At 44.0% G+C, this 24,537-nt stretch overlaps 2 protein-coding genes across 8 annotated transcripts in view; both read left to right on the plus strand.

The window, feature by feature from the left end:
- The window catches only part of GJC2 (gap junction protein gamma 2), a 54,185-nt gene extending 39,056 nt beyond the window's left edge, over window positions 1-15,129 (plus strand). For 3 of the 7 annotated variants that reach the window (XR_015740417.1, XR_015740416.1, XR_015740415.1), the window contains exons 2-3: window positions 9,124-10,778; window positions 12,830-15,129. Coding sequence is in view for 2 of the 7 variants with exons in the window: in XM_087918228.1 (XP_087774354.1) it covers window positions 9,144-10,403 (1,260 nt within the window). In the remaining 5 variants the exon portion in view is untranslated. Of the gene's footprint in view, window positions 1-3,626; window positions 4,333-9,123; window positions 11,015-12,829 lie in introns of those variants that run through there. The other 4 variants (XR_015740414.1, XR_015740418.1, XM_087918227.1 and 1 more) reach the window with 4 other exon arrangements.
- Window positions 15,130-17,591: 2,462 nt separating this feature from the next.
- IBA57 (iron-sulfur cluster assembly factor IBA57) lies at window positions 17,592-22,360 on the plus strand. The gene is made up of 3 exons (XM_026720295.2): window positions 17,592-17,950; window positions 18,922-19,253; window positions 20,559-22,360. Exons 1-3 carry the CDS (start codon window positions 17,679-17,681, stop codon window positions 20,951-20,953), a joined length of 999 nt encoding a protein of 332 aa, XP_026576080.1. The 5' UTR covers window positions 17,592-17,678; the 3' UTR covers window positions 20,954-22,360.
- The last annotated feature ends 2,177 nt before the right edge of the window (window positions 22,361-24,537 follow it).

The following is a 24,537-nucleotide window of genomic DNA, read 5'->3' on the forward strand; positions in this document are numbered from 1 at the left end:
TCCTTCCTCTCTTCCTTGCGTTTTCTCTCTTTCGCTTCCTTCCTTTGATCTTCCTTCCTTTATTCCTTCCTTCTTACCTTCCTCTCCTTCCTCCCTTTCTTTCCTTTCTTTTTTCTTCCTTCCTCTCTTATGTTTTCTTCTCTTTCCCTTCCTTCGATCTTTATCCCTTCCTTCTTACCTTTCTCTCCTTCCTCCATCCCTTTCTTTTTTCTTCCTTCCTTCCTCTTTTTCTTTCTTATGTTTTCTTCTCTCTTTCCCTTTCCTTCCACTGATCTTCCTTCCTTCCTTTTTCTTTCCCTCTCTCTCTCTCTTTCTTCTCTGTCTCCCTCTCCCTCTCTTTCCTTCCTTTCATCTGTCTTTCCTCTTCCTTAAAATTTAGCCCGGTTCCAGTGATCCAACCTTCAGAAAACCTTCCATTTCGTCCTCCCTTTTCCTTCCCCTCTTTTCCCCTCTCCCCCCTTCACTCCAGCCCTTTTCCTCCCTTCCCCTCTCATTCCTCCTTTTCTTCCTCTCTCTCTCTCTCTCCCTTCCATCCATCCATTTTTCCTTGCCTTCTTTCCTTTGTACATCTGGAGCTCCCCCATCTGGACCCGCGGCAATAAGAAACTCCACTGTTTTGGGAGCCCTTGCAACTTCGAACGGCCACCAAACGAACAGTCGTAAAATGAGGATTACACGGAGTGTAACAGGGTTGTCAGCGCTGCTTGCTGGAAAGTCTGGGGCTTACGTCCTCCTCGCGGTTGCAACTGCCGAAAATGAAAAAGAAATAATAATAACTTTGCAGTTAATTCTTTGGCAGATTGTCTAGCCAGCCTCCCGCAGCGTCTTTTTTCCTGCTTTTATCTCCGTCCGTCCTTTGTTTATTCTGCTTTTATATAGTTCCTTTCCTTGTTCCCCATTTCCTCTCTTCGGTCTCTTCTGGCTCGGCCTGTCCAAACGCGGAGCTGGTGCTGCCTCCCACATCGGAGCTCACAGCTAGTCCTCGACTTACAACAATTGGTTTAGTGATCGTTAGACAGCACTACAGCGGCACTGAAAAAAGGGGCTTATGACCATGCTTACGGACATTGCTGCATCCCCACAGTCATGTGATAATAATTTAGCTGCTTAGCAACTGTCTCATATTTATGACCTGGGAGGGTAACACGGTCCCCTTTTGCGACCTTCTTCACAAGCAAAGTGAAGCCATATTCAGTCCATGTTACTCATTTAACAGCTGCAGTGATTCACTTAACAACTGTAGCAAGGAAGGCCTTAAAATGGGGCAAAGCCCACGTAACAAATGTCTCACTTAGCAACGGAAATTTTGAGCTCAGTTGTGGTCATAAGTTGAGGACTAATTGTACCGGCTCTTAATTTTTCAACCTGAAATCCAGCCAGTCACCTTTAAGACTAAATGTTTTATTTTGGCCTTTAAAGTCCTGCAGAATCCAAAACAAACTCTAAAAATGATTTTACGTTTCGATTCCGAAGGATGCGTTTTTCAAAATAGTTGTTGAATTATTATTTTTAGAAACCTACAGTTAGTCCCCACATGTGCAGAATTGGGGCCAGAATTTATGTTGCAAAGCAAGATGTTAAGTGTTTCACGCCAGATTTTACTGCAGTTGTTAAGTGGAACATGTGGTCATTGAGTGAACCCGACATCCTCCATGTTGAATTAGACGTAGTCCTCCAATTATGACCACAATTGTGTCCTAAATTTCCACTGATAAGCGAGACGGTTGTTAAGTGAGTTTTGTTCCATTTTACGACCTTTCTTGCCACTATGGTTAAATGAATCACAGTAGTTAAGTTAGTAACACAGTCGTTCAGTGAATCTGGCTTCCCCATTGACTGGTTGTGAGAAGGTCACAAAAGGGGATTGTGTGGTCCTGGGACACTGTGACCGTCATAAATACGAGTCAGTTGCCAAGGGCTTGAATTTTGATTACATGACCAAAGGGGGATACCGCAACCGTCATAAGTGTGAAAAATGGTCATAAATCACTTTTTTCACTGCTGAAAAAAGTTACTATACAAATGGTCGTAAGTGGAGGAGTATTTGTAACCACAAATTAGTCTTCATTGCAAGTTGGCCTGTTTTGGTGCCTGGCATGTTGGCATCTTGCTTGGCAACTTGTATAGGTTCTCTTTTTTTCACACTTATGACCGTGGCAGCATCTCCCCTTGGTCACATAATCAAAATTCAGATGCTTGGCAACTGACTCTTATTTATGACGGTCGCAGTGTCTCCCAGGGTCACGTGATCCCCTCCTGACAAGCAGAGTCAGTGGGGAAACCAGATTCACTTAACAAACTGTGCGACTCATTTAGCAACTGCAGGGATTCACTTAACCAACGCGGCGAGAAAAATTGTAAAACGGGGCCAGGCTCACTCAGCAAACATAAACTTCGGTCTCAGTTGTGGCCATAGGTTGAGGACTACCTGTGCTCCTGTTTCCTGGCTGTTTCACACATAGCAACAACCCTGCAGGATTGAGAGGGAGGGTCTGTCCCAAAGTCACCCAGTTGCCTTCTGTGCCTTAGCTACGACTCCCAGTCCAAAGTCACCCAGGGCCACACAACAAAGTCGTTATACAATGTGTAGATAACCGCCTGGTACCGGCTACGGAGAGAGGAAAGCAAGCCAAGTGCAACTAAGGTTGGTTGAATCATAGAATCGCTGGAAGGGTCCTTGGAGGTCTTCTAGTCCAACCCCCCGCTCAAGCAGGAAACCTTATAACATTCCAGACAAACGGCTGTCCAGTCTCTTCTTAAAAACCTCCTGTGATGGAGGATCCACAACTTCTGGAAGAAAATCCTTTCGTTGTTCTAACCGTCAAGGACTGGATGCCAGGAAAAAGAGGAAGCTACTTTAATGAGCCTTCTCCTTAAAACAGGTCTTCCGACAGCTCTTTTTTTTATAACCCCGTAATTCCTTAATTCCAGCACAGCCGCTTGCTTTGGCATGGCTTCCAAAATCCTTTTTTGTTTCAATTTTTTTTTTCCAGATGATGTAAGGGTCCCAATCTCCCCCTTATCACTTGGCAGGCCTCCCCTGTTCTCAAAGGAGTCTCTCCCCCACACCCTCCCCTCGGCAGTTCAACCGCCCCCAAAAAATGCAACTTCTAAATTCATTCCAAGGAAAGAAGAGCCAAATATTGAAGGAAACCCTTTGTCTTTTGTTTGCAAAAGGACAGATAGATTCCTGTGTGTGTATGTGTGTGTGTCTGTGTGTGTGTCTTTGTTACCATGCAGACATCCTGCTCCGGTCAGTTTCAAGTCTTTTTTTCTTCATCTGCAAAAGGACAGATAGATTCGTGTGTGTGTGTGTCTGTGTGTGTGTGTGTGTGTCTTTGTTACCATGCAGACATCCTGCTCCGGTCAGTTTCAAGTCTTTTTTTTCTTTCTTTCTTCATCTGCTAAACACCGGGTACATCCATCACCAGATGCACGGTGGGGTTCCCTCTGGACCAAAGTTTTGGCTTTGTTCAAACCTCTGTCTGGCTGTTTGGTGTTTCCTTTTTCTCCCCAAGGTTTCCACTCAGGGCTTTGCCTGGACACGTGCTCCCCATATGGTTCTCATTAGTCGTGCCTTCCCTCCTTCGAATCCGTTACCAGGGCCCGGACTGGCAGGCTTAACTTTTGGAGCTTAGTGGAAGGGAAGCAAAAAAGCTCAGAAGTGGGCTTAAGAAAGCAGGTTTGGGTTCATTCATTCTTTTTCCCCCGCCTTCCTTCCTTTCTTCCCTGTCTTGTTCATCTTTCGTCTTCTTCTTTTTCTTCCTTTCTCTCTTTCCTTCCTTTCTTCCATCAGTCTTTTTCCTCTTTCTTTTTTCTTTTTCTTCTTTTTTTCTTTTTCCTCTTTCTCTTCCTTTACTTTCCTCCCTCTTTTCTTCCCTTTCTCCTTTCTTTTCCTTTCCTTTCACTCCCTTCCCTTTCTCCGTTCCTTCCCCGTCTCTTTCCCCTTTTTCAGCAAAACCAATTCGTGAATTAAGTCTTAAAGCCAGCCAGCCACCTTCCTTTCTCCCTCCTTCTCCCTCCTCTTTTGATTGACACATCGAGCAAATCCCCCTCTTGGAAATGCTGTGATTTGGAGGCTGTTCTGGATTGATGCCTTTGGCAATTTGGGGGACGGTGGGGAGGGGGAGAAGGTCTGCCTTGCTGTCAGGAAGGCGGAGTTGAACAGGATGCGTTTAAAAGTTTGCCTGAAAGTTTGCCTTCCAAACTGGCGGAGGATTCGGGTGTTTTTTTTTGCAAAGCAGTGTGTATTTTTAATTTTTTGATGGGGAGATTCATTTTCCGTGCCGGTTTCTCTCCTTGAAGAAACGTCCGCTGAAGCACCATTTCTCTGTGAGTACCGGTTCATATTAATTTCATCCTCCCTTCTGTCTCCCAGTCATCATTTTAGGAGGAATTAAGAACAAGCTGTATTTTTTTTAAAAAAAAGCAAAACAAAACACCAGTTCTGCAATTCTTATAATTGCTTTAGAAACTCTTAAGCTCGCCTTTCACAGAGCACAAGGGTGTAATGGAATTGGTGGGTCCTAAATAACTTGTGGTTTGTTTTAAAAAGGGTTCAAAATTGCTTCTCCTCAACCCACAAAAGCAAAGTCTTGTGGATGAAAAAACTGCCGTATTGATAACGGTATAAAAGGTGGGTGAATTAAGTTGCATTGAGAATGTCAAAAACAGTAAGCAGGCACTGCTTTGAGCGCATTTGCAATGTTTTTCTTTTTACTGATGTGAAAGTCTTCTTGCTCTCTTAAAAGATGCTTCTGAGTTTCTACTCTTGTGGTGGATCCAGGATGAAGCTGCTTGAACAAATATAGATTGAGAAAAATGCATGCCCTGGAAATATCTTATTTTCTAGCACGATTCTTGCTTCCTTTTCTTTCTATCATTCGATATATATTTGGTTGGTTCAGTTTCTGGATATTTTCAAGTGGAAGATTCCCACCATCAATTAAAAAATTCCAGAATAATGAATTAAAACTTCTTTTTTTAAAAAAAGGAATCTATCAATTTAAAGTGATTCTGGAGCAATGAATTAAAACGTTAAAAAAATTCTGTTATCAGTTAAAAATAGTTCTGGAGCAAGCACTTTTTAAAATTAAAAACAGACCTAATTTATCAATTAAGAACAGTTCTGCAGGAATCAATTAAGTTAAAAAAAAGATTCCATCTATCAATTAAGAATCATTATGAGGTAATCAACAAAAGAAGACCTCATTTGTCAAATTAAAAATAATTCTGGGGGAAGTCAATGAAATTAAAAAAAAGATTTTCATCAATTAAGAATCATTCTGGATCAATCTAATTTTTTAAGATGCTACCTGTTCAAAAAGCATTCCAGAGCAAAGTTAAATTTTTAAAAAGTACTCCATTTGCATATCATTCTGGAGCAATCCATTAAAACTTTAAAAAAGATTTTCAAGCCATAATTAATCCATTTTGGATCAACAGAGCTTTTTCCTACATGTAGTTGACTTGAAAGAGGTTACTAAAAGATGTTTCCTAACCGTTCCATCTCAGCTACAGATAGTCCTCCTCTTAGGACCACAATAAAATTTCTCTTGCTAAGCAAGACAGTTGTCAAGTGCATTTTGCCCAATTTTAGAGCCTTTTTTACCACGATTGTTAAGTGAATCACCACAATCGTTAAGTTCGAAACATGGTTGTTAAGTGAATCTGCCTCCCCCACTGACTTTGCTTGTCAGAAGGTCGCAAAAGGGGGCTCCTGGGACTTTCTCCCGCCCCCGCAGGACGCTGCAACCGGCATAAATATGAGCCATTTGCCAAGTGTCAGAGTTTTGATCACGTGATCTTAGAGATGCTGCAACAATCGTAAGGGTGAAAACTGGTCACATCACTTTTTTCAGTGCCGTTGTAACTTCGAGCGCTCAGTAAATGAACCATTGTAAGTCGAGGATTGCCTATACTATGTGCACGCACGTGAGAGACTCCCAAAGAGAAAAGCAGATTTTGGACTTTGGGAAAGAAGTTAGGGAGATCAAGTCACCAATGGGATGGTCTTCCTTCTGGAATTGTGGGTGCTCCATTACTGGGGTTTTTCAAGAAAATACTGGACACTTGTTTGTTTGAGGTGAAATAAGGACTCCTGCTTGAGTAGGGGGTTGGACTGGATGACCTCCAAGATCCCTTCCAGCCCCATGATCGTATAAATAAGGAAGGAGGAAGACAGGAGGGAGGGAGGGAGCTCTTCTCTGCACCTTCTTGCTCTTCCTTGCACTCTTTCTAGAATCTCAACATCTTTTTTATATCATGGCAACCAAAACTGGATGCAGTATTCCAAGTGTGGCCTTACCGAGGCATTATAAGGCAGTATTAATGCTTCTTGAGATCTTGAGCCTTTCCCTCAGAGGTTAAGACGCTGAGCTCGTCGATAGAGAAAGGTTGGCGGTTCGACGGTTCGAATCCCTAGCGCCGCGTCACAGAGTGAGCTCCCGTCACTTGTCCCAGCTCCTACCAACCTAGCGGTTCGAAAGCATGTAAAAAAAAAAAAATGCAAGTAGAAAAATAAGGACCCCTTTGGTGGGAAGGGAACAGCGTTCCATGCGCCTTCAGCATTTACTCATACTGGGCACATGACCACGGAGACGTCTTCGGACAGCGCTGGCTCTTCTTTGGCTTTGTAATGGAGATGAGCACCACGCCCTAGAGCTGAAAACGAGTATCACGTATGCGCAAGGGGAACCTTTACCTTAATGCAGCCTAGGATTGTGCTGGATTTTTTGGCTGCAGCAGCACACCGCTGGCTCATCTTTTAAGCAAGTGTCCAATAAGACTTCAAGATCTCTTTGCAGTTATGCTTTTGAGCCAGATGCCACCTGTGCTATACCTGTGCATTTGGTTTTTCTTGCCTAAAGTTAGAATCTTACTTTTCTCACCATTAAACTTCATTTTGTTAGATAAGGTCCAGTGTTCAGTTTGGTTTGAGATCCTGGCGTGTTGACTATTCCTACTAGCTTGGTGTCACCTGCTAATTTGATGAGTTCCCCATCTATCCCTTTGCCCAAGTCATCGATGAAGATGTTGAAGAGTCCTGGGCCTAAAAGAGAGCCTTGGTATTCCTCACTGCCTACTTCCCTCCATGTAGATGTTCAGGACTTGGTGAGCCAGTTACGAATCCATCTGGTGGTGATGCCTGCTGTTTTGACTCTCTATCCATTCGCCTGCTTATTTTAGTGGGCGTTGTGTTGAAGCGTGCGTCTTTGACACGCTGTTTGCTTTGTTGTTGTAAACTGGTTCTTTTTGTTATGGAAAGCAACGTGAATGATGAATGATGAGTGTTATTGTATCATTTAATGTTAAGGTAAGGTTCCCCTCGCACATCCGTGGTAGTCATTTCCAGCTCTAGGGGGCGCTGCTCATCTCCGTTCCAAAGCCAAAGAGCCAGCGTCGTCTGAAGACGTCTCCGTGGTCACGTGGCCGGCGTGACTAAACGCCGAATGTGCGTGGAACGCTGTTCCCTTACCACCAAAGTGGTCCCTATTTTTCTACTTGCATTTTTTTTTACATGCTTTTGAACTGCTAGGTTGGCAGAAGCTGGGACAAGTAACGGAAGCTCCCTCCATTACACGGCACTAGGGATTCAAACCACCGGACTGCCAACCTTTCTGATCGACAAGCACAGCGACTTGGCCACTGAGCCACCGGGTACCTCATGTTACTCCTTTAGTATTACAGGAGGTATAACTACTACAGCTTATTACCACAATAGGGAGCAGAATTTTGGTTGTTAAGAAAGGCAGTTAGTCGTTAAGTGCATCGTGCCCGGTTTCACACCTTTTGTGCCACGATTATTGATTCCCATGGTCATTAAGCAAATCCGGATGACACCACTGACTTTGCTTGCCAGAAACCTGTTGAGAAATTTGCAAAAGGTGATCACCACAATAGTCATAAATACATGCTGGTTGCCAAGTGGGCGAATTTTGATCATGTGACTTTGGGGGTGCTGTCTGACCGACATAAGTGTTATGTGTCCCATGATAACGCTTCAGGATCCAATCTGGGTCGGTCACTGGAACCAGAGGATTAGTCTTCCGAGCTTTCGGACTCTGCTGGAGGGCACTTCCCTCTAGCAGAGTGTGTGCTTTTATGCAGTGTCTGGTTGTGTGTGGCTTTTTAGTTGTTGATTGGACCGTTGATGGCTGGCAGTTAAGTCGCTGGCTGTTGTTTCCTTTTGCTGCCAGTCCCTAGACTCCTAAGTGCTTGATAAGCTGATGGTAAACCAGCACTCCTGACTGACAAAGGGCCCGTTTTCCAGGCTTCAATCATTTCCCTGGCTGTTTTTGTACCTACTCTGCTAACAATCTTAATACCTCTGAAAACGAATGTATGCCTTTGTTCTGAGCAGCGGAGGACTTGGCAGCCCAAAGAAATAACAGCCAATAGCTTAATCGCTGAACATCAACACCCCAGTCAGCAACTGAAAAGTCACATACAACCAGGCACCGCGTAAATATTATGCGTAGAATAACCCAAAGGTGAGAGAGGTCCCCTCATGATGGGCTCCGGCATGGAAGACAAAACCTTTGGTCCCGGTGAACGACCCAAATTAGATCCTGCAAAAAAAAGGCATTGATCACAGCAAAGTATTGAGTTGTAATTAATTTTAACCTGGCACCGAGCTGTGATTTAGGTAGTCCTCCCAGGTAACAGGTGTGGGGCATACTGTATGGGACTGAAGGGTCTTGCACATAGGGGAAGTGGGCGGAAGAGAGAAGGGAGAGGGAAGGAGGAATGGAGGGAGCGAGGAAGGGGAGAGGGAAAGAGAGGGGAGGAGAAGTTTACATTGTTTATGAATAGAAAAAGATCTTGATCCTTTCTAGCACTGATGACATTACCTAATAGGGTCATAAAACATTCGCAAGAACACCACCAAGCTCAGGGACTACCAAGGACCCCACATTCCTCCTCCTCTTCCCTGCAAACCCCTCTCCCTTTTAATGATGATGTTACTTAGTTGGGTCATGAAACGTCTTCAGCAAAACAACCAACTTAGAGACCACCAAGGACAGCACAGAATGAACGAATGAATGATTCAATGAGTAAATGATTGAATGAAGGAAGAAGAACAAATTTGTATATTCCCACCTCCCTGTTTTTATCTTGCAGGCCGTAAATGATCAGCCCCTATGACCAACATGAGCTGGAGTTTTCTCACCCGCCTGCTGGAAGAAATCCACAACCACTCCACTTTTGTGGGGAAGATCTGGTTGACGGTTCTCATCGTCTTCCGCATAGTCCTGACGGCCGTGGGCGGCGAGTCCATCTACTCGGACGAGCAGAGCAAGTTCACCTGTAACACCAAACAGCCGGGCTGCGATAACGTCTGCTACGATGCCTTCGCCCCACTTTCACATGTCCGCTTCTGGGTCTTTCAGATCATCATGATATCCACCCCGTCTGTCATCTACTTGGGCTACGCCATCCACCGGATCGCCAGGTCCTCGGAGGAGGAGAAGAAGAGGCTTCGGAGCTTCAAAAAGAAGAAGAAACAGTTCGTCCTCAACTGGCAGGCGTCCCACCATCTGGAGGACTCCTTGGGCGCCGAAGAAGAACCTATGATCTCCGAGGAGATGGTGGAGAACGAAGAGAAGGAGAAGACCAAGGAAGAGGAGAAGAAGAAAGGGGAGAAACACGATGGCCGGAGACACATCCAAGAAGAAGGGCTGATGAAAATCTATGTCTTCCAGCTTCTCACCAGGGCCTCCTTAGAAGTCTGCTTCCTGATAGGTCAATACATGCTCTACGGTTTCGAGGTGAGGCCCTACTATCTTTGCACCCGTGATCCTTGTCCACATAACGTCGACTGCTTTGTGTCCAGGCCCACGGAGAAGACCATCTTCCTCCTGGTGATGTACGTGGTCAGCTGCCTTTGTCTGTTGCTCAACCTGGCGGAGATGTGCCATCTGGGCATCGGTACCATCCGGGACGCCATTCGAGAACGGAAAATCCACAGCTTCCGACAGCCGCCGTACAATTACGCCGCTTACCCCAAGAACATCTCCTGCCCGCCCGAGTACAACTTGGTGGTCAAATCCGACAAAACAGCCAAGATTCCCAACAGCCTGATGGCTCACGAGCAGAACTTGGCCAACGTAGTCCAGGAGCAGCAGTGCACCAGCCCCGACGATAACATCCCTCCTGATTTGTCGACCCTCCATAAACACTTACGGGTGGCTCAGGAGCAGCTGGACATCGCGTTCCAGAGCTACAACAGCACCCAGGGGCAAAACCAACCCTCCAGAACCAGCAGCCCGGGCTCCAGTGGATCCATGGCAGAGCAGAACAGGGCCAACATCGCACAGGAGAAACACGGGGCCAAGCCAAAAACCAGTTCAGAGAAGGGTAGCGTCAATGGCAAAGATGGGAAAAACTCCGTATGGATTTAGGAAGGAGGAACAGGTCAAAGGGTCCTTTGCATCAGGAGGCGGTGGGGTCTCTTCTTTGCTTACGAGAACAAGGCTAAAGTGAGACGCCAACCGGTAGTCCACCAGAGGCCTTTTCTCAATCCCTTGCTTGGTTGATCCCATCTCTCATTTTCTGGGTAAAGCAGAATCTTTGCGCTAGAAGTCTGCGCGAGACCGATCCATCCTTGAGGTTTAGCGTTGTTCTTCCAGGGAAGATTCAAACCAGGCGCTGATGGAAAGATGAGTCCTTTGACTCAAGTCTCCAGAGACCAGAAGAAACAGAAATAAATTCCTGTCGATAAAACCTTGGCCAAAAGCCCAATTTCTCAACCTGCCTTGGTGGTTGGGGAATCTCAGGTATAATCTCCCTTTTGAAACAGGTGTGGCATTTACCGCATTATCCTTGTTCGTCTTTTCTTGTCCTGCTTGCTTGTCCGAGTTTTCCACTTCTTCCTTCTGACAAGCTGCCTTTTTTTTTAAATCAACAAACCAATTCCTTCCTCTTTGTTAGTTTGATATTTGCTTCCTATCGAGACAGGATTGCTTCTCCCAACTTGGTGCCTGCCAAATAATTTAGATTATGAGTCTTTTTTCTTTTTAAAGTTAGGACAGACTTGGGCTGGAGAAGAGGGTGTGTTGGAGGGTTTTTAAATTTTTTACCACTTTTCTGTCTCTCCTGCCCTGTGATTGTGGTAAGATGGTGAACATGGTTTAAATAAACGACGTCCATTGTTTACGAAAAAAAAAAAAACATCGTCTGTGGATGGTGGGCTGCCGTAGACCTCTCTGTTGGGGGTTTTCCTCCTGTGTTAAGCAATTGCGCGGCCGAACCATGTTGTCTCTTCCTTGGTGGATTCCTTTTGAGGGCTAAAATAATCCCAAACTGAATTAATTTCCAGGTCCTTGGAGGGATAGCGATCTGGAGACGTTCCCAAAATGTTGTAGTTCTAAATTGTGGGACGTATCCATTGATGGATAGATTTTAGAAACTGAAAACCTACGTAAGTGTGACTAAAGATACACTAACCTGTGATTTTGGCGGTGTGGTTCGCAAATTTGATCTTCTCCAAGAAAGCGGAGCCTTTCTTGGAGCCTCCAAGAAAATGGAGCTGTACGAGAGAAAGGATTTCTAAAGTCAGTTTCTGGGGTTGGCTTCAGCTACGTTGTGCATTTAGGGATGGTTTTTCTTTTATTTTTTTTCCTGCTCTGCATCTACCCTGAGAAATGAGTTCCGGGAGATATGAAGGACGTTGCATGAAGGATTGTTCCCTGTCGAAAGTTGCAGAGTGAGTAAAATGAATTTAATCACTGTAAAGCAGCTGTTCTCAACCTTGGCTGCTTGAAGATGGTGGACTTCAACTCCCAGAATTCCCCAGCCAACAAGAGAATAATGGAAAACGTCTTCTCTGAATCTTTGTGGGCAGAGATTAGTGTTAAAACAAGATGGCCAGGGCTTCATTTGGGTGAGGCAGTGAACCAGATGTCCTTGTGTTATGCGGGGGGAAAAAACAGTCTCCAAGATGTTGCTGGTGGTGAAACATTACATCTTCCATTCAAAGGTTTGGAGATGTTGTATGATGCTTTTCTAAATCCCTGCTATTTCATTTTTCCATATGGATTTACAAAAAGCCCAAGAAGAACCATGATCCTTCAGACCAGTATTCCCTTGGTGAAACATTACATCTTCCATTCAAAGGTTTGGAGATGTTGTATGATGCTTTTCTAAATCCCTGCTATTTCATTTTTCCATATGGATTTACAAAAAGCCCAAGAAGAACCATGATCCTTCAGACCAGTATTCCCTTAGTCTAGCCTTCTAGTCAGATATCCTGGGCTGTTCCTCGGGATGAAGTAAAATGTAGGTTCTTCTTCTCTGTGGTTGACGTAGTAACTGAGAAACCTAAATGAAATCAAGATTTCCCCTTGATGAGTTCATATACCTTGGCAGTTTGGATAGGTGTGGACTTCCACACCCAGGATTTCCACAGCTGGAGAATTCTGGGCGTTGAAGTCCACTCATGGTGGCTGGAGAATTCTAGAACTTGAAGTCAACTTCTGTTAAAAGTTGCTGAGCTTCAAAAACGGTGGAAAGAATAAGGAAGGTGACATGAACAGGGTGCAATAAGACATGTGCAAGCAATTCAGAGATCTCCTTAATTCAAATGTTTATAAGGGAAGAGTTTTTACACTTTCTGTACAAAGGGTGTTCATGTTACGCCGGTATTTCTGAACCTTAACCATGTGAAGACTTGTGGACTTCATCTCCCAGAATTCTTCACGCTGGCTGAGGAATTCTGGGAGTTGAAGTCCACATCTCTTCAAGCTGTCAAGGTTTTGAGAAACCTACTGATCTGGAAATAGATTTCTTGAATATAATTCAGACATTGTTTGCTATTGTTTTCTTCCAGAACATTTTGTGTCTCCTTGTCTAGCCTACATCTCTGAGGGGTTTTACATCTCCCATTTTAAGTCCTCCATAACAAAGTCCGATCCTGCCTAGGTCTTGAGATCAGCCAAGAGAGACTTAATACTGTTTATTTAACTTCTATAAAAATCTACCTGCTCCTAATATCTCTAAGACCAAGCCCTTCTGCGTCGAAGTTCTCCAGAAGCGTTTACGTCAACTGGGAATTAAGGACCTGGAGGCTTAGGCAGGAGATTGAATTGGAAGACCTCAACAGTCCTTTCCAACCCTGTTACTCCATGTTGGGGGGAAACAGCCTTAACGTTATTTTATCCACTGCCAAAACACAGGTCTCCATTTTCACTCCATGAATATTGCACAGTTAGCCCTCCAGGTTGGTGTCACTGACGTTCACCAGGATGTGAAGGCCTCAGGAATGGAAAACGGTTGCAAGCATCGATCAGTCGCACAGGGAAGACTTCAAGATGTCTCTATGGAGTCCACAGTTTCATGTGTTTCATGTACGTAATGTGAAGTACCAGTCCTGAGTCCCTTTTGGTAATTTTCAGGAGATCATTCCGTTAACTTAACTAGACCATCAAGTTGCATCATGAGATATGTTGAACACCTCAGGTACGATAAGAAGCGAAGTGGCCTCAAGAAGTCAAATCCACTCTGTTACTACAAATCTCTCTTAGAGCTCACCCCAAGGGAGAATAAGAGGATTCAGACAAATAAGAATTAATTTTTGAAGGAAAAATACTTTCTTCCAACAGAACGAAGAAAAATCTATGTTTACAACTCTGCGGTGGGCAGAAACAGGTCTCTTTCACCCCTACTTATCCCAAAATGAAGATTCAGCAGTGGAGGATTATCCTAAAAATTATTCTGGAAACTCTATTTTTGATGTCAGGTTTGAGAAACAAGAATCTGCTAATTCAGCTTCGCTTAAGATTGGTCCTGGATGAAAATCATAATTAAAAACAAGCCTACCTTTATGGACAAAAAACCAGAAATGTTCAAAATAGGTGATTCACGGGTCTGTTTTGTGAGGGGCCGAACCGCAACTTAGTTTGCCGGGCTGATCAGGATTGTAGGACTGAAAAGAGACCACTTGGAGATCAACGTAGTGACAGTATTTTAAAAAAATTACACAACTTATAGTGAAAGCATTGCTGTCTTGACCTGGTCAATTTTCTTTTTCATCTTCGACTATCAGATGATGTCCTTCAGAAAAAGTCTTGAAGAAAAGGTCGTTATGGAATGAAGTGAATAATTAGTTCAAAAAAAATAGATCCTTTTGTTAAGAAAGTGTGTACAAATCAGCATTGTGTTTGTTTAGATTGGGATGGCAGGGTTAAAAAAAATGTAATTTTTGGGCGTATCTAGATCAATACATCCAGAGTTGCCTTGAACCTCGAGATGGGCAGCAAATAAATTTGATTATAATGATAACATGCACCAAATAATTCAATTCCTCCATTCTGTTATCCTGAATCTTTAGCTATTATGCCCAATACATGGGAAGACATCCTACATCAGAAGGCAGAACCAACGTTGTACAGTTTTTAAGACTCTTTATATACTTGCAGTATTAAAAAAAAAGCGAATTACCAAAAGATTAATCTATATTGCCAAAAAAAAAAAGAAAAAAAGCTTTTTTAACAGTAACCGTTTCCGTCAGCAGTTGTGCCCACAAAACTTTAAGGATTTTAGTATGGATATGGTGGTTTTGAGATACCAGCATCTTTCTTCCTCCTTTGAGCAGAGAAGAGAACACCGCTGTTCTCTTTCGACAACCGCACAACCAAAGCCTACACATACACACTGCCGTTCGCGTTCCATTCCGCTGGGAAATACTTGAAATTAACCAAATAGCCATAACAAATCTATGCTGTTAACAGAGTTTTGACCTCTTTTTTTTTTTTTTTGGTCTTTTTTTCTTGATTTTCCTCCTTTGCCAGTTGTGTAAGAAACCCGTTTTGGTTGCGTTCATATGACATGTTTAAACAACCCAGTTATAGAAAGTGGCTGTGTTGACACCTGCTTGTTTTGAAGTGTACAATTTCACTGGGTGTGATTAAAAATTCTGAGAATTATTATCTGAGCTGAGACAAGGGATGAATTCGTTATATTGAATCTTTTGTGTGAACACAGCCAGAAAGTATGTTGTTGATCCTTAATATGTTTCATTGTAAATGCTATTTACAAATTGTACGTGGAATAATTACTTACAAACAGTAAACAATTTTGGATGTTCAGTGTTCAGTACTAATAAAACGGAACAGAATGTTCCTTTTGTTTCATCATATTCCGGATGTGGTGGTGCATTTATTTAGGGGAAAGGTTTTTCTAAGTGTCCCATAGAATCAGGTTTCCAAAACTTTTGTCGATTTACTGCATCTTGAGTTCTCAGTAATTTTTTTCATGCTGACCCTAGGCCAAAAGAAATAACTAGCTACAGACATATAAAAGAGTTAGTTAAATAGTGGGTTGGGTGGGTGGGTAGATGATGAGAGAGAGAGGTAGGTAGGTAGTACAAAAATGATGGATAGATGGATAGGCCATGGTGGTGCAGTGGTCAGAATGCAGCATTGCAGGCTAACTTTCCTCACTGGCAGTAGTTCGATCCTGACCAGCTCAAAGTTGATACTGACTTCCATCCTTCCAAGGTTGGTAAAATGAAGACCCAGATTGTTAGGCACAATATGCTGTACACTACTTCGTGGTGCATTGTAAAGCACTATGAAGCACTATATAAGTGCTACTGAGATAGACAGACAGACCAATCAACTGACCAATATATATTATACGTGCGTGCACACACACACACACAAAATAGATGGATTACCTACACACAAACACACAGATGATAGGTAGATAGATTCATTCATTCGTGCACCTCTAGAATCAGAGTGGACACTCCGTTCACTTTACAGGTAGTCTTTGACTTATGATCATAGTTGGGATCAGAATTTGCCAAGGAAGGCAGTGGTTAAGTGAGTCATGCCCAATTTGCAACCGTTAAGCTAATCACCATAGTTATTAAGCAACTCATGTGGTCTTTAAGCAAATCTGGGTTCCTCCGTTCACTTTGCTTGTCGGAACCCAGCTGGGGAAGTTGCAAATGGAAATCCTACGATCATGGGACACTGCAACCCTCGTAAATAATGCTGGTTGCCAAGTGCCTAAATTTTGATCACATGACCGTGCAAAGGTCATACATTCCTAGGGCTGGTCATAAATGGTTTTGAGTGTGGCTGTGACTTCGAGCAGTCATTGTTCATTTTATCACAGCAACTGCCAAAAAGCAAGCTTTGTGAAGATAAAGACATTCCAACCTTTTAAAGTATCCTCTGGTGCAAAAAAAAAAAAAAAAGAAGAAGTTTGCTGGGTTTGAGTTTCCCTGATAATGGAGATTCAGTGTAGATCGGGGAAGTCAAACCTTGACAACTTGGCTGAGAAATACTGGGTATTTGAGCTGCCACAACTCTTAAAAGTTGCCAAAGTTGGCCACCCCTGCTATAGAAAGAAAAAATGCATAGGATTAATTCTGACAGCTTCCTTCTATTCCCCACCACTGTCCAGTCAGAACTGATGAAGCTTCTTGGATGAGAAGCAAAATGTCTTCAAAGAAAAGCCAGAAAGCCCAGTTGTCTCTTGAAAAAAAGCACCTTTGGGGAAAAAACCACCTTTGCCTGCATTCTGCCTAAAGCACTATAAAGAAAGGCAAATTGTCTGTGTAGTCCCTACGACCACAACTGAGCCCAAAATTTATGCTTCCAAGTGAGACATTTGTTATGAGTTTTGCTTCATTTTCCGAACCTCCCCCCAGTTCCTAAGTGAATCACTGCAGTCGTTAAGTTAGTAACATGGTTGTTAAGTTAATCCAGCTTCCCCATTGACTTTGTCAGGTCACAAAATTGGGATCGCGCGACCTTGCGACAGAGCAACCGTCGTAAATGTGAATCAGTTGCCAAGCATCTAAATTTGGAACCCATGGCCATGGGGATGCTGCAACGGTCGTAAGTGTGAAAAACGGTCATAGGTCACTTTCTTCTGTGCTGCTGTAACTTCAAATGGTCATTAAATGAACTGTTGTAAGTTGAGGACTGGCTGTAGATTCTCAATCATCCAGGGCATGGTTGTCCCAAAGGTGCTTTGTTTTTGTTTCTTGAAGACGTTTCACTTCCCATCCAAGAAGCTTCATCAGTTCTGACTGGATGATGGAAGGGAAGCAAGCTGTCAGAACTAACCCTTACACACACACACACACACACACACACAGAACTGACGAAACTTCCTGGATGAGGTCTTCAAGGAAAAACAAAAGCTCAGTTGCTTTTTGAAAAACCACCTTTGGGGCACATAACTTGGATCACTGAGAATCTCCATAGACATTTTCGTTGCCATGTATTCAAAAAGGTCCAGTATCTGATTTTTTTAAAACATAAATGGATGCTGTGCTTCAATGGTTAAATGGCCTAGACACTGGTATGAACATAATATTTCTCAAATTTAGAGTTTAGTATGTTTTACTAATCTTGGTGAAATGTTAATATATAGTGTTAGGCCATGCTAAAATAAGTCTTTGTAAAAAAGGCCCCAAATCGCTTCCGCATTCAGCACATGGATCGCAGAGGCCGGAAGAACCACTCGGCCAATGATGAGCCACCTGAGGATCTTGGCCCCGCCCCTTTACGCCAGTTGCCCAAGAAAGGAGCTGAAGAAGCCGCTGCGCTTGCGTACTTGAGTAAATCCGCCTCACGCCCTTTCGCTCCACCCTCGACCATACATAAGATGGCGGCGCCGAGGTCTTTTCCAGGTCCTTGGTCGCTCTCCGCCAGGCCGCCATGCTGGTGAGGGCGAGCAAGGCGCTGCGGCGGGGCCTCCCGCGAAATTTACACCTCGGCGGCGGCGATATAAGAACGACCGCCGTTTGCTTCCCGTTGAGCCATCGAGCGCTCCTCCGCTTGCAAGGCCCCGAGACACTCTCTTTTCTCCAAGGACTCCTCACCAATGACGTAACCCCTTTCGCAGAGGTGGGCGGAGCCGCACCTCGCGCGCTTTACGCACACGCCCTCAACGTCCAGGGGAGGTGCCTCTATGACGTCATCGCGTACAGGTGCGTACGGTGCTCTCAGCCGGGCGAGCCGTGGTAGGAATGCGAGGCTCGTCATCCGCCGCCATTGGCGGCAGGGAACTATGGGAGTTGTAGTGTCCCTTTTCCGCGGGCATTTCCGAGCTCTGAGAAAGACGGATCCTGAGGGCCACGTAGAATGGGCTTTATAATTTGCTTGCAAAATTTTGTAGTACTGTTGCAATGACTAAAGTGGGTTTTTCTTGTATCCTAATTTGTCTTATTTCCAAAGGCAAATTAAAATACAAGGAAACCAATTTGAATTAGCCAGTGCAACAGTGGTACGAAACCCATATTCCAAGTATGACAAAATCCATTTTACATAACCCTCAATGCCAAAAAAAAAGAAAAAGATGACATTTGTGAATCCACTTCCTCTTTCTTGCTTTCTAGTAGTTTTGCATCATCTTTTTATCTTTTTTATTTTGTGCAAACCCTCCAGAATTGACCTAGCTGGAAGCCCATTCCCTGCTAGCACTGATGATGTTACGTAGTTGGGTCATGAAAGGTGTGAAAAACAACCCCACCAAGCTCAGAGAGCACCAAGAACCCCCACATCCTCTTCTTCCTGCTCCTCCTCTTGCCCACCAACCCCCACTCCTAGTGATGTTCCCTAGCTGGGTCATGAAATGTCTGCAAGCAAAGCACCAGGAGCAGAAAACACCAAGCAGCCCCCAAACACAGTAGCTTTTCATAACACAATTTGGCCTATCCTGCTACAGGAAACAGCCCAAGATGTTAGCGTGTTATCTGTGCCAGGAGAGGAGCTTAACGCTTAGAGCAAGTTAAATTTGGCAACTTGCAGATGGCCTTCAGCTCCCAGTATCCTCCAGCTAACTGGGGAATTCTGGGAATTGGAGTCCACCTGCTTTAAAGCCGCCAAGTTTGGAGAGGGAGTAAATAGATTTCCCCATGGAGATTGCCAAATTCTTTCCTCGTTTTGCATCGGTTTTCAGGCTCCATGAAAACAAGCAAGAAGAGCAGCACGTCTTGTTGGAATGCGATGCAGGCCTGCTGGACTCCTTCCGGAAACATCTGAAGCTCTATAAGATCCGCAGGAAATTAGACATCTCGCCCTGTCTTGACCTCTTGGTGTGGGCCGTTGTTCCAAAGGAACCATCGGAGGGTTTGCCACATGCTGGCCAAGCTGTAGTTCTAACTACAGACCCCAGAGTGGAGGTTATGGGTTGGAGGCTGATCACCCGCAAAGATGTGAACCCTCTGGAGATCGTCTCTGGATGCCGGCTTGGAGAGCTGAAGGATTACCACCGGCACCGGTATCAACAAGGTAAAATGCCCTGCCAGCCGTCCTAGGAAGGGGAAAACGGCACTGTGTAGAAAGTGGTCGGTGATGGGTTCAGGAGTGGAAGGGGGGAAGTGGAACATGGGGCATAGAATGATAGGCTTGGGAGGGCCTGCCGTTGTGTTATTGTGGCGTGTCTGTTTTAGGATTTTAAAGGATTTTTTGTATTTCTCTACCTGAAAAGATAGATCAGAGGTGGGGAAATCCTGGGAGCTGAAGTCTGCACGTATTAAAGCTGATGAGATTGAGAAATACTGCCTTTTTTTTTTCTTTTAAAAAAACAACACTGTGCATTAACTTCTCCTTTGGCTCGATTGCCAGAATCCCAAACCCAATATTAGTATTGAGAAACCTTAGACTCAGCCGTTCCTCCTCCTTGCCTCAGAACAACCCTGTGAGGTGGGCTGGGTAGCCAAAGTCACCCAGCTGGCTTTTATGCCTAAGGCAGGACTAAAACTATCCCATCTCCTGCTAGGTGGCTCCTAGATGCCCTAACATTTTCTCTGTAGTAATATGCTGAATGGATCCATTAAACCCAATATCTTGGTCAAGAGAAAAAGCAAGCAGTCCCAACAAGAATTTCTAGCTCTGACATCATTCTAAGGTTCCATTAACCAAAACATGTAAGTCTCAAATTACATTTTCCCCTCCTAACACTCCAAGAAACTAGGGAAGGTCCTTTCAGAGATGTTTCTATGCCCCCTTTCCTTCTGTGGGCTATCCAGCCACTGCCTCATTTGTGCTATTCCTCCTAGCCCCCCACATACAGATAGTCCTTGACTTACGACCACAACTGAGTCCAAAATTCCTGTTGCTAAACTAGACCGTGGTTAAGTGAATTTTTCTCCATTTTGCGATCTTTCTTGCTGCAGTTGTTAAATGAATGACTACAGTTGTTAAGTTAGTCACAAGGTTGTTAAGCGAACCTGTCTTCTCCAATGATTTTGCTCGTTAGAAAGTCACAAAAGGGGATCGCGTGACCCCCCCGGGATGCTCCGACCACCGTAAATATGAGTCAGTTGCCAAGCATCTGAATTTGGATCCAGATGACCATGGGGATGCTGCAATGTTGTGTAAAAAATGGTAATATCACTTTTTTCAGTGCCGTCGCAACTTTGAACTGTCAGTAAACAAACTGTTGTAAGTCAAGGAATGCCTGTGTTGTTATAACAATGCAGAGTCTTGCTAGCATAGTGCTCACTTCCAATGAAACCCTTTCTACAGAATTGGCTGTCATGCTGAACCAGAATAGTCCTACAATTCAAATCATATCGATTCGTTTTCTTCCAGGTATCCCTGAAGGCGTGAAAGATCTCCCGTATGGAACCGCTTTGCCTTTGGAGTCCAACCTGGTTTATCTGAACGGCGTAAGTTTCACGAAAGGCTGTTATATCGGTCAGGAGTTGACGGCTAGGACTCACCACATGGGCGTCATCCGGAAAAGGCTCCTCCCCATTCAGCTCTCGCCATTGATGCCTTTAGAAAACCTTGCTGAAGGTACCGAAATTTTGACCGAATCGGGGAAGTCGGCTGGAAAATTCCGTGCGGGTGAGAACGAGTTCGGAATTGCCTTGTTGCGTTTGGCGACCACGAAGGAGCCTCTGCGGCTCAAAGTTTCTGACAATTCTCAAGTGATGGTCACAGCATCCGTTCCTCCATGGTGGCCCCAAACTGCCAATAAATAGCCCGATCTTCTGCTGAATATGACTTGCCTCAAAGTTTATTGTCTTTAGATGCTTCTTTTCACAATTCTGAAAATTAGTGGCTTTGAAAGGAAGAATCCTTTATGCTGGTGCCAAATTGACACCGATGGAAAACTTTGAAATGTTAGGTTGTTATTTATTCCTTGACAGTCATATTATTGTAGCTTTGTCCGATTCTTCCTCTCATCCTCCTTTTTTTTTTTTTACCTCCAGAGAAACAAAACCTAATAATAATCTTTCCTAATAACAAGGAAAGATTTGAACTCCTGCAAGTTTCGCCCAAGTTGGCTGACTCTAGATTTATTATCTTGACTATTTGTTGATACTGGTTTCCAGTTATAACTATCAACCTCGTTCTTCCCCTGAAATTCCTTCCCCTTTAGATAAACGTTTCTCCACAACTTTAAGTGGTATGGTCTTCAACTCCCAGAATTCCCCAGCAACCACGGGGAAGTCTGAGAATTGAAGTTGCCAAGATGAAGAAATAGCTTACTTGGATTCTTCATGTCCATCACTTTATTTGATCGGGAAAATATCACAGGTAATCCTCAACCTACATCCATTCGTTTAGCAACTGTTCAAAGTTACAAGAGCATTGAAAAAAGTGACTTATAACCGGTCCTCATACTTACAACCATTACAATATTCCCATGGTCACGTCCTGGGGTCACATGATCACCATTTGCAAATTGCAAAAATAGTAGTTGAAGAATGTTAAACCTCGCAGGAATTTTAAACCTATACAGACTACTATATAGGCAATCTTCTTTTGAATTCAGATTAATATTATTTGTAACTTAATCATCCGGAATAATTATTTTTCCCACTATCCGGCCTTCCTTCTTGCCAGTCAAATCAGTACAGGTAGTCCTTGACTTATAACAATTCTTCTAGTGACCATTCAAAGTTACAGCTGCACTGAAAAAGGGAACATGACCATTTTTCACATTTATGACTGTTGCAGCATTCTTATAATCACGTGATTGAAATTCAGAGGCTTGGCAACTGGTTCGTATTTATGACAGTTGCAGAGTCCTTAACAACCTTCTGACAAGCAAAGTCAATAGGGAAGCCAGATTCACTCAACAACCATGTGACTATCTTAACAATTGCAGTGATTCACTTAACAACTGTGGCAAGAAACATTATAAAATGGGCCAAAACTCACTTAGCTATATTACTTAGCAATTCAAATTTTGGACTCCGTTGTGGTTATAGATTGATGACTACCTGAAGTCAATTTTTCCAGTACTGCTTTAACTTTGAATGGCTGCTAAACAAATGGTTGTAAACCTATAGTATCTGTATGTGTGAAAAATTAGCATTGGCTTTGGGGTGTGTGAAAAAAGCCAAAACTAAGAATCATTAAATGTTTTCTCTGTCAATAAACACTGTTTCCGCTTTGTGATTTATGAATTAACCCAGTGCTTTTCAACCTTTTTTCCCTTGTAGTACTTTCTAACCTGCTTTTCTCGTCGAGCAGGGTGTGGGGAATTAAGACTCCTCTTTTAAGTTGCTGACCCAAATCAGAATATTAAAATGTCAAAATATTAATTTATTTGTAAATTAATAACAGAACATAATTCTTTATTGACCAGGTGTGATTGGACATACACAAGGAATTTGTCTTCGGTGCAGAAGCTCTCACTGTACATACAAGCAACACGTGATAAATCACAATCATAAAATCATCAAAAATCATAAGATACAACACTCAGTGATAGTTATCAGATATTAAATAAATCATAAGATACAAATTGCAAAGGGATCAGTTGCAAAAGGGATAGGTAATAGGAAAGATGAGAAGGATAATAATGCAGCCCTACTACATGGTCTAACATCCCAGGGCATAAGACAGTGTTGTGGGAATTAGTTGTTGTGGGAATTAACACATGTTGTGGGAAACTGCCTTTGTGTCCGGTTATTTTGGCATGCAATGCCCTATAGTGTCTTGAGGTTGAAACAGTTTATGTCCAGGATGTGTGAGGGTTCTATAAATATTTTCTCAGCCCCCTTTCTTAACCCATGCAGAAGGCAGAAGGCAGAATGGAAGAAGGCAGTCTGGTTATATGTATATCCCTTTTTCTCATCTGACACACACACACACGCACGCACGGACGCACGCACGCACGTGTACAGCAGCTGCCAAAAAAGCAAATGCAGTCCTAGGCTACATTAACAGAGAGATAGAATCAAGATCACACGAAATGTTAATAGCATTTTGTAATGTCTTGGTAAGGCCACCCTTGAAATATTGCATCCAGTTTTGGTCGCCACAATATAAAAAAAAAAACAGATGTTGAGCCTCTAGAATAGAAGTCTCCAAACTTGGCAACTTTAAGACTTGCGGACTTCAACTCCCAGAATTCTCCAGCCAGCATAGCATAGGAGAAATGAAGGAGAAAATTTCTGACAATGAGGACAATTAATTGTTATAATAATAATAATAATAAAGAGGGTATGAGACGCCTCCGCCCGCTTCTATCGCCTGCCCGTTCTTCAGACTACAGCTCCCAGCTTCCTCAGTGCCCGAGTTCCGCCTCCAGATCCGTTAGGGGCGCGCGCGCTCAAGGACGGCGGCGCTTGCGCGGTTTTCGCCCCTTTCCCCCTCCCCTTCGCGTGCTCAGAGGGCGGAAATAAGGTGGCAGTTGCAGCCAATGGGAGGCGCCAGGTGGCCCTATCAATCAAAAGAGGCCCGGCGGCGATGATCTAAACAGATCTTTTTTCACAGAGTTGGAAGGGACCTTGTAGGTCATCTAGTCCAACCCCGCCTCCTTGGTCGCGGATTGTTCTCGCATTCCGCGGCTGGAGGTGAGGCTCGAGTTGCAGCGTCTGAGAGCTTAAGGTCTGCCCCTCCCATCATCCGTAGCCAACCCCCCCATCATCCTGCGGGCACCCCTCGCAATGGGGGCAGGCTGCAACTTTTTCCTTTCCGCCTTCCAACCTTTCGGGCTCCAAATCCCATTATCCCCAGACACCGCACTTCCTCAGCTGTCAGCGCAGCCCCCACCCCAATTTTATTTGCTGGACTACAGGCCCCATTATCCCCAGCACAGCGTTGCTCCCAAGATGTGTTAACGTATTCCATGGTTCTGTTGGACTGCAAGTCCCATTATCCACAGCCAGCAAGCACTGCTGCACCCTGGGTTCCTGGCCTTCCATTTGCTGGTGGGGCCTCTGTCGCTGCCCCCACCTCATTTTTTTTCCTGCTGGAATACAGGTTCCATCCTCCCCAGCACAGCAGTGTTCTCCCGATGGTGCTAATCCAAATCTTTCTCATTCCTCTGTTAGATTGCAGGTCCCATTATCCCCTGCTGTTATCCAAGAATTCAAACTATGCCTCCCATCACCTTCCATGAGCCCGGCTGGTCGTCAGACTACAACTCCCACACCTAGAATCCTGTATGACGCACCTACAAAGCAGCCATTTGGAGCTGGGAGGTGCTCACGTAATGCTCAGACTCATATGCGACCTCCAAAACTGTTACGTTGTTAAGGAAATCACTGCAGTTGTTAAGTTAGGTACATCACGGTTGCTAAGTGAATCTGCTTGTCAGAAGATTGCA

Source organism: Pseudonaja textilis, chromosome Z (genome assembly GCF_049901715.1).
Source record: "Pseudonaja textilis isolate UNSWEBS1 chromosome Z, rPseTex1.2, whole genome shotgun sequence".
Lineage (NCBI taxonomy): Eukaryota > Metazoa > Chordata > Lepidosauria > Squamata > Elapidae > Pseudonaja > Pseudonaja textilis.

Excerpts from the sequence above, each read along its gene's own strand:
- IBA57 (XM_026720295.2), top strand. The coding sequence starts at position 17,679 with ATGCTGGTGAGGGCGAGCAAGGCGCTGCGGCGGGGCCTCCCGCGAAAT. Across the intron at positions 17,951-18,921 it reads TATGACGTCATCGCGTACAG|GCTCCATGAAAACAAGCAAG; the intron begins GTGCGTACGGTG and ends ATCGGTTTTCAG. Across the intron at positions 19,254-20,558 it reads CCGGCACCGGTATCAACAAG|GTATCCCTGAAGGCGTGAAA; the intron begins GTAAAATGCCCT and ends GTTTTCTTCCAG.